At 30.6% G+C, this 15,776-nt stretch overlaps 2 protein-coding genes across 2 annotated transcripts; one reads left to right on the forward strand and one right to left on the reverse strand.

The window, feature by feature from the left end:
* The first annotated feature begins 3,294 nt into the window (after positions 1 to 3,294).
* Positions 3,295 to 5,845, forward strand: LOC122589723 (tyrosine-protein phosphatase DSP3-like). The gene is made up of 5 exons (XM_043762049.1): positions 3,295 to 3,648; positions 3,953 to 4,046; positions 4,521 to 4,578; positions 4,671 to 4,714; positions 5,325 to 5,845. The coding sequence occupies exons 1-5, from the start codon at positions 3,449 to 3,451 to the stop codon at positions 5,583 to 5,585; spliced, it is 657 nt and encodes a 218-aa protein (XP_043617984.1). The 5' UTR covers positions 3,295 to 3,448; the 3' UTR covers positions 5,586 to 5,845.
* Positions 5,846 to 6,352: 507 nt separating this feature from the next.
* Positions 6,353 to 10,036, reverse strand: LOC122588070 (probable WRKY transcription factor 20). The gene is made up of 5 exons (XM_043760214.1): positions 9,725 to 10,036; positions 8,979 to 9,140; positions 8,211 to 8,896; positions 7,951 to 8,109; positions 6,353 to 7,010 (listed from the first exon to the last, which is right to left on the reverse strand). The coding sequence occupies exons 1-5, from the start codon at positions 10,034 to 10,036 to the stop codon at positions 6,353 to 6,355; spliced, it is 1,977 nt and encodes a 658-aa protein (XP_043616149.1).
* Between the last annotated feature and the right edge of the window lie 5,740 nt (positions 10,037 to 15,776).

Consider the following 15,776-nt stretch of genomic DNA (forward strand, 5'->3'; position numbering starts at 1 on the left):
CACTTTCAGACGTGGGCATCAAGACCATCTTCAACCCACCACACTAAAACTCAGGTTATTTGTGTCATGTCAGCAATACAATTAACCCTGACTGAATCATTTTCACCATTAACCCTTACACTGAAATCCCAGTTTATTAGTTCCATGTCATATTTATATTGATATTAATAAACTCATTAAATAAACTAAAAAGTTTCTTAATAGTAACAATAAACCTAATGCAAATTTAAGTAAAATATACTTTACATCTAAAAAAAGGTTTAAGAGAAAACTTTTAATTAATCTGACAGTTTTGAACACATATTAATAATATAGGGGTTAAAATGAAACTTGAGTTAAATATATACTCGTAATATATAGTCAAAGTGTGGAAATAGTTTTCGTCATCTTCAAGATTTGCAATCTGCAAGTTCCGATTAAAAGTTTTAATTTAAAAAAATAAATTAAACTCCTATTCATCTTCAAGAGCATCAACACCACACACATATATATACTTATTCCATCCGATTCCAGGATAAAAAACTAAAGCAATAAACAATCAGCACGCTGGAATCATCACCATGGTGGCCGTCGCTCCGAAGGAAAACGCCGACCAATATGCCGCTGGCCGTAATCCACCGCGCCTAAATCTCGGCATATTGGAGTGAATACGTTGTGCAATACACTGGCGTTAAAGTTGGTCTAAGGACCTTTTTAACTTTCTTGTTTGATCATGTATGTTATTCCTCATTCACGCCACGAGGGATATAAATCTAGCTTTGAAAATGATATGCTGTAAAGTTTAAAATCAATATTTCAAGCTTCACAATGAAATGATCTGAATGTCTTGAAGAAGCAAATGTACATCTGAAACTCCTTTCAAATGAAATTGAGCAACATTTAGCTTGATCTGTTTGGATTTATCTCTACAAACACACGAGTACAAGACCCTGGTATATTAGAAAATAAATAACCGGCTACAGTTAAAAGATCATAAATGCGAGGACATGAAATGCATAATAAGTCATTCAAAACACAAGTGGCAATACAACAAATTCATGGAGAGAACATAAACTTAAAACACAGTATGGTTCTGTTGTGAAGACAAACATATCAGCAGACGCAAAAACATAATTAATAAGCAACATGCATGCTTGAGGCAGCTTCTAAACTTTTTTTTTCTTTTTTTGGAATGGCAAGCAGCTTCTAACTTCACCTTTTGATTCTCACCAGTTCACCATTTGTTAAAATAAATGTCATAGTTAAGTTGGTTTATTTAGATTATTATCTACTTTATTTTTCTTGTTAGGAACAAGTCGTGTTTTACCTATTCCATAGGATAGTTGCTGATTTTTAGGAGGTATTGAGATAGTTGACCAAGTAGTGGTAGTACATGTTATTTTTAGTTTTTGTGTTGCTTATGTACTTCATTTTATGCAATAAAAAAGGTACATAGAAATCTTTGTGTGTTCAAGTGTGTGAGTATAATTTCTGATTCAACAATTATATAACTCACACTTGAACACACAATGTTTTACTCACTAATATTCTAATTGCATAAAACTAAAATACAAATACATATAAATAGAAAACAAATACAATGTTTTACTCACTAATATTCTGATTGCATAAAACTAAAATACAGATACATATAAATAGAAAACAAATATTGTTAGTTATCCCAAGTTCCCATAACTCATGCCTAAAAACTAGGAACCACTAACCTAGTAAGTCACTGCTCCTAATAACTCGGTCAACATAAGACCTTTTCTTAATTACCAACTAAACAATAATGACCAAAGCAAATACACATCTATACTTCTATACTATCTTATAATAATTATCACTTTCCCTCTCATAAAAGTGTTAGATGCAAAATTACCACTTTACCCTTGATTAATTAATTTACATCATCAATCCCTTATCTTTTAAAATATCTCCACTATACCTTTACATCAATTACATTAAATCAATTACTTACACCCACCACCAACAATAGTTCGTCACCACCACAACCACCAGTCTTCGTCACGACCAAACCGCCGCCGCATCACGCGGGTACAATGCTATAATAATATAATATTAAGATACAAACTATGACATTTTAATTTTAACACCCTCTCTAAATGTCATAGTTCTTCAACCCCATAACTTTGACATTCTTTGGTGACTTTCCTCTTAACATCCAATTTCCCTTTTGAACATTTTCCTTCGCTTTCACTTTCATCTGCCCTCTTCACATAAATTGTTCTCCCCTTTCTTCTTTAGGTAATTAGTATGCTTTTCCAATATAGAATGAAGCAATTTTTCAATAGAAGATACATATCCATCTGAAATATCTGCTATGTGGCAGTTGCCATCAGCATTGGCTTTATCAACAAGTATCCCCAGCTCCTCCCTCGCAAAATGGTACCTACCCTCGAATATAATGTAACCCTTCAATACATTACCTTGTAGACCGACCGCACCTCATTCAGATCATAGGCATGCCTATACGCAAAGGTAAGGAGACTTATTCCATAAGGACCTCCTACCAAACGAGAGTAAAAAAAAAGAAATAGAAAAAGTGTAATCAACACTTGCACATATCGGCTAGCATATGCCGAGAGAATAAATCAAGTATAGGAAACATCAACAAAATATAGAAGTATAGGAAAAATGGCCAACTATGGTCATTGAAATAGTAAAGACGGATTGCATAACTTCTCTTTGGATTTGATCTCTCGGAGGGAACTAGAAATTAGGATTGTTAGAGCCTAGACGGGATCAAATACCTTGTGATCTTTAAGTTTCATACCTGTTTTGTTACTTTTAATAACTAATGTAAATTTACGATATAAAACAAAAAAATATAAATTAAAATCAAAAGTCAATTTTTTTAAATGATGATTGATTGATTAGCTATTGGATCAACTATGTTTTAGTATATTATATTATATTATATATATTATATCATAGTTATAGTAGATTAAAATTATCATACGTTTAAAAGTTTAACGAATAGATAAAAAGACAGGTTTGACAAAAAAAAAAAAAATTTACGCTAGATACAGCTTGAAAAAACGTTTAATATATCGGCAGATAAATGTTATCATCAATAAAACAAAAGTCAAACCTACGACTCACATGACCACCATAATTCTACTTAAACTAAACGTACAACACTACCTGCACATCTTACAACCCGACAAAACACAAATCTATCCACGTCATTCCCATGTGGTCGTTAGTTAGAATCCTAACAAACTAACTATTTCCATACAAATTAAAATAATGATAATTTATAAAATTCCAAAATTCGTTTTATGTAAAAGGAAAAAAAAAATCATAAATTCATTGGGGGAAAGAAGAACGATTGTGGGTTTTCCTTTCGATCTTTGATCCCCCAATCATGAATTGATTCCATTTTATTTATTTATTTATTTTTTTTGTATAATTGTTTCTAAATTTTAACGAATTTTTAAAAAGGATGGTTATAATGATCATGAAAAATGGCGGGAAAGAAGTAATTATGGATGGTGATGATGATGATGAGAATGGTGGTGGCGAGGAAGAAAGAATCGTTCCGCCGATTAATTTTGCGAATGTTGAAGATCGTGTTTATCGATCTGGATTCCCCCAACCTATGAATTTTCGTTTTCTTGAAACGTTACAACTTAAATCTGTCATGTGAGTTTATTTGGTCTTATAATCTCTACCATACAATGCCAAAGTACTTTTCCTTTTAGTGTTTTGTATTATTATTATTATTATTATTATTATTATTATTATTTTTTGATAGCTATAAGTTTTGGAACATGTCATTGGCACGTTTGAAAACTTATAATTACTAGAATATATAGTAGAATATATAGAAAAATAAATTCGGGTTAAAGTATATGTTATTAAGTTGATAAAATTTTGTGAGTTTGGTTTGTTTATTGATTAGATTTTGATTAAAATTGATGATGAATTTGGTTATTTGTTTGTGTAGATATTTGTGTCCTGAACCATATCCCAAGGAAAATTTGGAATTTTTAAAAGAACACAATATTCGTCTATTTCAATTTGGAATCGATGGCACTAAGGTAGTTTTTCTAATCTCGAATCCACTTCTTTTTCATATGAACATGTATAGTCGGATATCTTGTTAGAATTAGACTCTCGGTAGAAGTATGACCGCCTACATCTTACGAGACCCGGTGAGATTAGGCATTGTTGTTGTCGTGTCACTCTTGTGTATAAACGTTGATGTACATTGGGTCCTCTAGTCAGTCAATGACTTGATGTCTAGAATAATCATATATTTATTGGTTTTTTTTTTTTTTTTTTGTACTTTAGTACCAATGTATGTATTTACAAGTATACTTTTGGGTGTTTACTTACCTATTAATTGACTTTGGTTTTGATTGAAAATTTCATGTTTATTTCAAGTTTTTGATGCATTTGATATTTGAAAAAAGATTCGTTATGTTATGTTCGCTTAGAGGAACAACATTGTGCATGATATATGTTTACACGCTCTTTGTTCATATCATTTATGGTATGATTTATAACTGCAGGAGCCTTCTGTAGACGTTCTAAGGAATATTATAACAGAGGCTCTCACAATTTTGATTGGTATTTGAATCTGGAATAGAAAGTATTACTTACAACCCTTAACCGTTTTTGAATTAGCATGTCATTAAGTACATATGTGTTTTCTTCCCCAGATGTTAGAATCCATCCTGTGTTGATACATTGCAAACGAGGAAAGGTATGTAACCTCTAAAACTGTTTCTATAAGGTCATTCTTACTGTGCATACAATTTAGCTCATTGGGCTTGATTTAAATTGCGTAGTGGTTATGATATGTTTCTTGTAGAGGTGACAAGTTCGAACCAGTTTCTTTTTTAATGGTTGATTTGAGTTACTTTTAACTCTGAAACGGGTCAGTTGGGCTAAACTGATCAAACGGGTTGAAAGTCAACCGGATTATATATTTTTTATGCATATGACCTCCTAAAAAGTTTTACACATTAAAATGGTTATTATGTAAAATAAGAATTGAATATTGTTTAAAATTCCAAGAATGAACACACAAGCATTTTCGGGCCAACCTGACCCATACTAAAGTTGACCCTTTGGCTGACCCACCACCTCTACTTCCTGACTCAGAGAGGGTTTTGGGGTTTGCTCTAGGGAGCTGTATTAGTTTGCCGTGTAGTTAAAATAATTAGTTTTACTATGTTATTACACCATTTCAACTTGCTGAATTTGATCTGATTCTATCTATTTAGTATGTCATAATCATTTTCAAAGCACATATCCAAACACCCATTACATTAGTCGATTTCAACATCTGACAAGTTGTCTTGTGATGGCAGCATCGTACCGGTTGTGTTGTTGGGTCCTTAAGGAAGTTACAAAATTGGTGTTTGCCATTGGTATTAGAAGAGTACAAGCTTTACGCAGGGGTAAAATCAAGAGATACAGACTTGAAATTCTTGGAGACTTATGATGTATCATATCTAAGGCAGTGTCTTCACACTGTTATATACCAATATCATGGATACGGGTCTAAGAAACAAAGAAGATTGCTCTCTGGAGAAGAAGGCCCACACACATCAGATGTAGCTTCAGTTTAGATCCATCACCTACGGTGGGGGTTTTAGAACGGTTTTCACTTTGCTAGGATGACGATGTTGTGTAATGCTAAGTTTGGTTCGAAGATTATGCCATAGAGCCATTGATTTTTAAGGTTCTTATGAGACAATTCATCTTGAGTGTAATCTGATTTGTTCTAATGTTTCAAAGAAGAACTTGAGTTAATTTTGAGATGAAAGAAAAAAAACTATGGATGTAAGCGTGAAATTACCAAAATGGTGTATAAGTAACTTCTTCTGTCATTTAAGAATAACTTTGTAGCATTTGCTTTTTGGTGATGGTTACATAATATATGAGCTAAAACGGTACTGAAATCCAAAGTTTGAAACTCTGTTATGACAGTTCACGTACAGAAAGTTATAGTCCTTTCTGTGAAAGTAAGATGTATTGATACTAAAATGGAGAGAATCGGCGGTATGCCAAGTCTGCTATCATGTCCATTTGGTTTAAAAAACACATGTATATAGTGGATTTGAACCTTTTGGTCCATAAAACACGCGCAACATTCTCATATTATTATAATTACTAAAGACAATATATAATCTGAATAAAATCCAGTCAAGTGAAATAACTGCAGTTTATGCTATTAATAAAGTATGAAGGATTTTATAATTCCTTCACTGCAGAATAAATGACAGTACTGTGAAATCAAAAGAATATTGGCCATTAGACCTCTTAAGCTAGAGTAGGAACTCTGTCCAATTCTAAAAAAAATAACAAATACTAGTAATTTTTGAATATTTCTGACTTATGACTGATAATTTGGAATTACGCTACAGTACCTTGAGGATGCATCGGTTACATGATTCGGGGCACGGAGAAAAGTTTCAAAGAAACTGTCATCCTGCTCTAGTTTTGGTCTAAGGTATCTTCCATTGTTGTCCCTCAACTGTTGTCCTAGAAAAGACTGAGCTTCATGGGGACGTTTACCATTTTTACAACCAAAACTGTTATGAACCATGTTTGCAGGTGGTGGCAAGTTCATTGGTAGTGAAATAGGGAAATCGGGTAGTACAGAATTAAAAGGTAATAGAGTTTGAAATGGATATAATTTAGCTTGGTAAATAGGGGAAGATTCAAATTTTGCGGGCTCAGTATCAAAATTCCCAACAAAACTGGAAGGCATGTAACTATTGGTGAGCTTTCTGTTAAAATTTATGGGAAGATCTTGGTTTTGTGGCTCGGGTTTGGGTACATTGGGTATTTTGGATAATGGTATATTGTTGTTGTTAGGTGTGTTGGAAGTGGGCCCAGCATCCATATTGGCATGGCTGCTGTTTCGGGCTACGGGTATTTCATGGTTATGCTTTCCCTCGTACGTTGTAAGGACTGATTTTAGATCATCAGAGGCTCTTTCGATGTGTTTTCTCACTGGGCATCCACTAGTTGTGCATTTGTAGTAGCTCCTGTAGGTAATAGTACATGGATCAAAATGGGGAAGAGTTAAAGTTACAAAAAATGCCTTGATAGGCAATAAAGTTTTATCTAGAGGTGGCCATTTAGACCCATTCACTAAAGAATGGGTTGATCTGGTTATGTTTTATGACTTTTATCTAGAGTTAGCCAAACTCGTACTTTATGAATAGCATAGATTGGAATGGACAGAATGGTTATACTCGAAGGAAGCAAAGGTCACTCAAAGTGTAATAGGTAACCTTCCAAATCATTTTATTGAGTACAAAACTATGTTACTGTGTTACTGAAATAACATAAAATATACGGAATCATATATGACGAAATACTTGTTTACTGAAAAATTGAATTTCTCTTACGCATAGTATCTCTGGTCAACCTGCCTGCCTGTTTGACCCGTTACCAAACCCACCCATTTTGCCACCTCTTAGTTTATCCATCTTCAGGAGGGTATCCATTTTATATTTTTCTTTCTAGGACAGTCAATAATATCTACCAGCAAGCTGATTGAGGTAGGAAGATGCACGAGCTTGGTAACAACTAACGAGTAGTTGTTTGGTACTAGGTTGGGTTGACCCAATCCCTTTCTGTCCAAAACTTATATTTCTTTATTAGCATCAGTATATCATATACTATTTGAATAATCCAATTCTTTGTATTAAGTGATTTACGAGCTTTAATGTACTAAAAATACAGTTCTTGAGACTTTTGACCCATACGACCCATGTGACTTGTACCCTTTTAGTAACTTATTTTTTTTATACATTTGACACATTAGATGGAACCAAGTCTGTCCATTTGTAAGTACAAAATTAGCAACCTCTAAATTCTCTTGAACACCATATAAATTAGAGTTATACACTTATACTAAAACTCAATAATTTGACAGATATATATATGATTATAACATCATCTGAGATTTAAACCAATTACCTTGGATTTGGATTCCCTTTGACAACTTTTTGCCCATATTTTCTCCAGCGATAACCATCATCAAGTATATCAACTGCACTCTCAATTTGAACCACCACTCTTGGTTCGCGCATAGCTCTCGTTACCAAACTTGTTTCCATAAAAAAGTTCCCTTTCTTCCTGAAATGAATATTCATCCAAACATTAAAAATGTGCCAATTTTTTTTCTATCAACAAAGCAAATTGAGAAAGTGCATCTACATGGGTCTCAGAAAGAACACCTCCTTCTCAAATCTGATTTATCTTCATCAGCCTCATCTCCAGGTGACGCTTTTCCTATGTGGGTCTCATCTTCATTTACATCATTTTTATTGTTCGACGATAAAAACTGTGGATTACGAAAAACACCCATGGACTTTCCTTGGACAAGCGAATGAGAATTATCAGTTATAAGTGTAGTTGAAGATGGCAACTCTATGCCATGTGGAGTTCGGCAAATTTCACCATTATTAGTACCTCCTTGTTGAATATTTTCCCATAATTCCCCATCTTCAAATTTAAGGTATGACCCGTTAGCTTCTGTTGACCCAGTAACGTCGCGCTGGCCTTGGTGATTATGAGCACCTTTGTATATGATCTCGGTGATATGGCCATCATGGGAACGTTCAACTTTTTTCTTAACTTGACAATTTGGATGAGTACATTTGTAGTAGCTTCGCGGATATTCACTGCCTTTGACTTGTTTCTGTCCATATTTTCTCCAATTGTATCCATCCTCTGAGTTCCTCATGGCTATGTCTCTTGATTGCATTGTAGGTTGTGACGTTGGGTTATCTTTACCATTGGCTTTATTATGACTTGTAGATTTCAAAACTTCCTTCTTCTCGAAAGAATGTAAATCTTTAGCAGAGACTTTTGGGACACTTTCTTTTGGTAACGCTCCAGGGAACTCAGAGAGTAATGCAGGCTGCATACCAAAATTTTAGAAATTGAAAAATGCACAAAACATTAAAGGTATTATGTATTACAAGTGCTTTCATGATGTCAACCTGATTTTGAAGATCTGAAATGGATGGCCATAATAGTGAACCTCCATTTGGCTGATACGTAAAAGAATTGCTATCACAGCTACTGTCATCAAATACAGAATTCATCCCAAAAGTTTCATGATTCACAGGAGGGAACGGAAAACTTCCAGTGGTAGGAGATCCCTATAAAAATGAAAGTTTGCACAATATTAAAACGTGTTTGGCTACGTTGCAGAGAAGTTTGATCAGAATAAAAGAATATGGCCGGATATCAATTCTATGATATGTGAACCTCTAAAACACCTTACAGATATTAATTAACCAAAAACAGATATTAGGATTGACTGATTGGAAGATTTAATAAGAAAGAATAATTATGTTCAGATCTCCTGATCTGTATTCGCGATAGTTAGTCTTAAACATTTACCAAAAATGATCATGATTCGGACTTTTCTACCTATTTAGATCAAAATAACTAGAATGATGAGATGGAGGTTTAAGGGACTAATTAACAAGCTATTCCAATTCCTTGAGTTTACATGTATAAAAATTTGAACATATTTTTGAAAGTGATAATTAGTTGTTATTAATTAAGATGTCATATAGAACACTAGTTCATGAAGTATCTTGCATAAAACATATCATATTGTGAAAATTCATTGTCTTACACAACACATTAAACACTAATCAGTGAAAGGTACATTCTTATTACATGTCATCATTAGCCTGCCAATTACATTTTAATTTAAAGCTTACTAATTAGTTACCTGAGAATTAGGGAGCATAATCGGAGAATCAAACAACGGATCGTTTTCAAGTCCATACGGTGGATGAGGCCAAGAATTAGTACTAGCCGGTGGTAGCAAAGAAACCGGTCCACCGGCTGCAACACCAACTAATGTACTATTCTCTACAATATTTTGTTGATCATCACCAATAACATCATCTTCAGCTTTCAGCACAAAAAACTCATCAGAGATCAAACGATTCGGGGTAGTGATCAGATCACCAGCCCATTCGTCGTCATCACCACCACATTCGTTGTTAATTCCTATTAATTTTGGTTCATTCTCAGACATTATTAAATCAAAACCCCTAGCTAGTGTAAATTAATCAAAAACTTTGTTGCATGCATCAATTCAAAAGGAATTGACTAATTAACACTTTGTTGCATGCATGGCCTATATATATAATAATTATAACAAAAACTTAGAAATATATTTTTAGCTCAATTATTATAATTAAGTTCAACACACGCACATGTAGATAGATGGATAAAAATGTGTGTGTGTATGAATGAAAAATATATGATGATCAAAATAAAAGACGTTAATAAAGATATCAGTGAGAGAAAATGAAGTGTTCAGTTAGCGTGATAAATGGAGCGATAATGGCTGCCCGGGAAGTATTGAAAGGAGGTTTGGATTTATTTGTGCATATGCATTAATTTCTAGCTGTTATAGGGAATGATTTTTTTTTTTTTTATCTTTATACACAATTTTACATTCGTATTATATATACACTAACTAATCATACGTAATAATGATCGATAACCAGTGAGGTTTGGGACCTATTTTATGCGGTTTAAATTGCGTGTTGAGATGGTTTTGTTATAATAGCCCACTTGCGTTAAACTTGTTTGAAAATTAAAAAAGAAAGAAAATGTAAAAAAAAAAATAACCTAAAGAAAACCATAAATGTTTAAGCTAGAAAACCGAGAAAACCAAGTAAAAAAATTTGCAATATCAAATACATACATTAATTTGTGCAAGAAAATCAAAAATGAAAATTTACAATATCAAATACATACATTTACATGCATAAAAATTATATTTAGTGTATGATTAGGTAGAAAAGTTTAATGATGCTAAGGGATTTTTAATAACTATGACAATAATATATATAATTATATAGTGTAAGAAAACGTGTGTATATAACTCACTTTTTTAAGAAAACGTGTGTATATAACTATGACATTGTTAGTCTACCTATTTACATAACGGTATTCACACATTGTGGTGGTGATAGAGGTGATGGCGGGGTGGTGATGTAATAGCGGCGTTGGAGATGATGAGTGATCTACCTGACGGGCTCCGCCCTTTGTCGTACATGCTCCGCTCTCATATTTAAAAATTCGTCAAAAGTATATCGAATAACCACTCTAATAAAAGAGCATGAAATTTTAAAAACACCCATATAATTTTTATAATTTATCGATGTACAGTGTTTGAGATCAAAGATTTTGAATGAATTAAAATAATAAAATGATTTATGAAGGAGAGAAAAAAAAATGATTCGTTGAGATTTGAGGAGAGAGAGAAAAAAATTATAGCTATTTTAAGTAAATATAGAATAGATAGCAGAGACGAGTAAATAAATGTTGAAACTTAAAATCAATATTGAAATTTTAAGTTCAATGTTGAAAATCAAATATGAATTTATTTTATAATATGCTATAAATAATATAAATATAAAAAAGATATAAATATTATTATAAATCAATATTGAATTACTATATCCAATCTAAATTTAAAAAACCAAAATAATGTTAAAAATAAAAATAAAAATGGAAGTAATCTCTATCTCTATACTAAATAAAAGACAATTGTCTTTCAAAAGTATTTTTAGAAAAATTGTGATGTGGCAAGTCTACATTTTTTCAAAAAGGGTCTTTATTTTAATTATGATATCATAAATAACTTAAAATATTTTTAATTAAAAATAGCCCACTAAATACTTATTTAAAGTTTCTAATCTTTTATTACAAACAAAGAAAATTTTTTTATAACTATTATGTTATTAAATTTTTTTTATACTTATTATGTTTTTCAATTCATCTATCTCCATATCGATTTATAATTAATAACAAAAATTACATGCATATTTTATAGTTTTATAATTTTAATTAAATTTCCCGGGTTGAATCCAAGTAAAATCGCTAGTAAAGAAAATATTAAAATATATTAATTGCTATTTTGTGTATGGATTACATCTATATCAAAATTGTATACTATTAGAGTATATAATATTAATATCATTTCTACCACTCTGCTATTTTTATTTATATTCTTATTTTTAATTTCATTTTTCTTTTGAACAAGAATTCCTCATGATGCCCCCATAATCCCTATAAACTAAACTTCAAGTAATGATGAGTTAATTGTCATTTTGTATGAATTTCATCTAATTCATATATATATATCAGTGATTCCATTTAAGCTAATCAAACATACTCCCAAATGTAAAAAAAATTGTAATTATTAGTATAGCTTTCCATGTCATTATACATTCCATTCTAACAACCGACGAACAACATCACTGATTTCAGCATATCAAACATGAGTTTAATCTATACGTATTTTCAAAGAGTGGCATTTTGCTGAACACAAGTCTCGCATAATCTCATACTTACTACCTTTCACAAAAGGTATAGAATTAGTTGTAGGGAGATTGCTTTATTGTTTGGTACACATACATGCGGATTTGTCACATGTATGAACTTTTTTTTTTTTTAAACGGCATCGCATGTATGAACAGAGCCGACTTAATACTAGTATTGGATAAGCAACTGCTTTGGGCCCCCATTTTTGTTGGGCCTCCATATTTTGTAGAGTGAGCTTAGTATTATAGATATTTGGGCTAATATCTTATATAAATAAAACAAAATTGTTTCTAGAACTTTTTTTCCTATGTAGTATGCTCATATTTTCTCTTAAGCTATTTTTCACAAATTTATGATGTCATAAAAATTTTTTTATTTTCAAAAAACTATTTTTTTACATTAGGCCCTATGTTATTTAGTATTTTTTTACATATTATTTTTGTAACCTCAAAAACTTTTTTTTTATATATTAGGCCCTATGTTATTTATTTTTTTACTTTTTTTTTGTAACCTTAAATTTTTTTAAATTAATATGAAAAATGATCGATTGTATTCTAGCTCTTTTTATTTTTAATTCTATATTTACCACTGATTTATGGTAGTTATTTTTACTTTTTTTTATCACCTAATCAGGTTTATATATTAATGTTTATCTTTATAAATATGTTGCTATCTCCATATCAAAAATTATAATGTGTCGACAACAAATTACATACTAACAATAGCAATAACAACAACGGTACCTAATCCGGCAAAAGCCGTGTTTGGGGGAGTTAAAAATGTAGACAAAGTTTATCAACTTTTTTTTTTTAGCATCTTAGCTAATAGATATTAATATAGAATTAGTTGGACAGAGTTTATCAACTTAGCTAATAGATATTAATAATCAAGCTATAATGTGTTATTGAATAGATTTTATTTTAATTAATAATTAAGACAATTTATATGTTGTTGCATCAGTCCTGTTCTTATATATCTTGTGTAAATAAGTGATAAAAGTATATTTTGATAATAACCTATTAAAGATGTCACTATATTTCTAAACATTTTGATAATAACCTATTAAAGATGTTACCATATATATTTCTAAACAATAACGAGTTAATTACCAGTACAGTAACAACGGTAGTAAACTATTAAAAATACAATATACTATTGTTGTTTTGATAATAAGTTCCAAGACGTTCTTTTTTTAATTTGTTTTGATAATACTTTTATACTTTTCACTTTTTTAATATTTTTTCATTGTTGTTTTGGCAATATCAATTTTATTATTATTATTATTGTTATTTATATTTATATTATTTATAAAGCAGTCTTAAAAAATATGATATATATAAAAACTATTAAAAGAAGCAAAAACAAAATTATATTTAGATGCTTTAATTTATCTCTTAATCCACAAAAACATAATAGTTTTTATTAAAATCTTTTCAAACATATAAGAACATACGATATGGGGAGTCGATATCGACCCCGGAGATGATGTGGCAGTTCGATAAAGAACAACTTACCATACCGGGCTCTTCATTCTTGGTTATGCGTTCGTGGTTTATTTTCTTTCATGTTTTTTTTGTTTAATGTGAAAAGTCGCTTTCATAGATATATATCTATTTTATGTATTTGTAAAATATTGTACAGCAGGGTAAATATGAGAGTGATACCTTTTTAGGTGGGTTTGCAACTATGCGGGTATTATAAACTATTAATCGAGATACACTCATTTTTAATAGATATTCTGAGTTTAAAGCCTTACTTATTTCATTTTTATCAAATAATCATTTTATTTTGTTTTTATTATAAATAGATTATGTTTGCTGTAATCCTTCCATACCATTTAAAAATGTTTAAGTTTAATTTATTAAGTTTTTGTTTTCAAACTTTTAATGTACTCCGTAATTTTTTATGATATTATTGTCTTTTAGTTTTATTATTATCAATGTTCTTTCTATTAATATAGTGTTGAAAAAAATAGTTTGAAAACTAATTTATATAAAGAAAAGTAAATAAATATGAAAGAATGTTGTTATGCGTTCTGGATAGTTTTACGTTCATAGTAGCCCAAAATTGATAAAATGATGAAAATACGCTGACCGCTGAAGTGACATTTTGGATGATTATGCATCATGTGACCATACTTGATGCTCTAAATTGGTACTTCTGTCAAGAAATACTATGCATTAAAGTTTTTTTTTTTATATAAAAAACTATGCATTCGCTCCAATTTATTATATATATACTAAAAACTTATGTAAATGTACAAGTACTTTATGCGTAAAATGTACAAGCTTTTAAAGCACATACTAATTTTAACTAAATTTCGTTTTAACTTCCTAAATTTTAACCAAATTTCGTTTTAACCCCTAAAATTTCTACTTTTTACCATTTACCCCACATCAAAGTTTTCGCTTTCATTTTCGTCACACTAAACTTTAATCACGTTTTCATCAAACAATTTTCACATAATTACGGTTTTACTTTTAGACATTTGGTCTTTGACTATTTTCATTTGTCTTTTTATACATATTGCGTTTTCATTATACAATAACTTTTATCGTCGTTACGTCTTACGTTCATGTTGTTTTTATACATCTTAATACTCTTTTACATTATTTTTGTTGTATTGCTACATGTTTAGTACGTTGTTTTTTTAATTAAAAATTTTCATTTTTAAGTTTTAACTTGTATCCCACAAAAATTTTCGTTTTCATTTTTATTATTGACACTAAACTTTTAGGTTCTCAGATTTTTCATCATACAATTTACACACAGCTATGGTTTTGCTTTTAAAGATTTGGTTTTTATTACTTTTCTTCCATTTTTATACATATATGTAACATTTATAATATATAATAATTTTTATCATGCTTAGGTTTTACATCATGATACATTTAAAACATTAATATAGTTATTGTTTGTGTTTTTATACAACTTATTATTTTTGTAAAATAATTTTTAATGTTATTGCTAGATGGTTAGCTTTTAAAGTTTGGGTTCGAATATTCGACATAAATTTGCCAAAACTTTATCGTATAAAAAACGTACCCTCGGCAACGCGTAGAGTCAATAACTATTTATATAATAAAATGTTAAAGACTCATCCTAATTTGAAATTTGCTATTTTTTGTTTTAAAACCCGCGTGAAATATAAGTCAATAACGTTAGCTTTAAATTGACGCGTGTGATTAACCGACTTCGATTTCATATAAACATTATATTATTACATACAAGATTTCTTTTATCTATATCAGTGTTCTGATCTTCAACTCCGTTATCATTCTTTGCAATTAGGGTTTTTTTCAAAGAAGTAATCGCATTTAGGGTTTTTATTCTACATATTGGTTCTTCAAAATCTGTTTGTAATCAATATGAAGTTGTAATGATTTAGGGCTTTTTTTGTTCATATTGTCCTTCTTCAGTCTTCACCATTTATGTTA

Source organism: Erigeron canadensis, chromosome 2, assembly GCF_010389155.1.
Source record: "Erigeron canadensis isolate Cc75 chromosome 2, C_canadensis_v1, whole genome shotgun sequence".
Taxonomy (NCBI): domain Eukaryota; kingdom Viridiplantae; phylum Streptophyta; class Magnoliopsida; order Asterales; family Asteraceae; genus Erigeron; species Erigeron canadensis.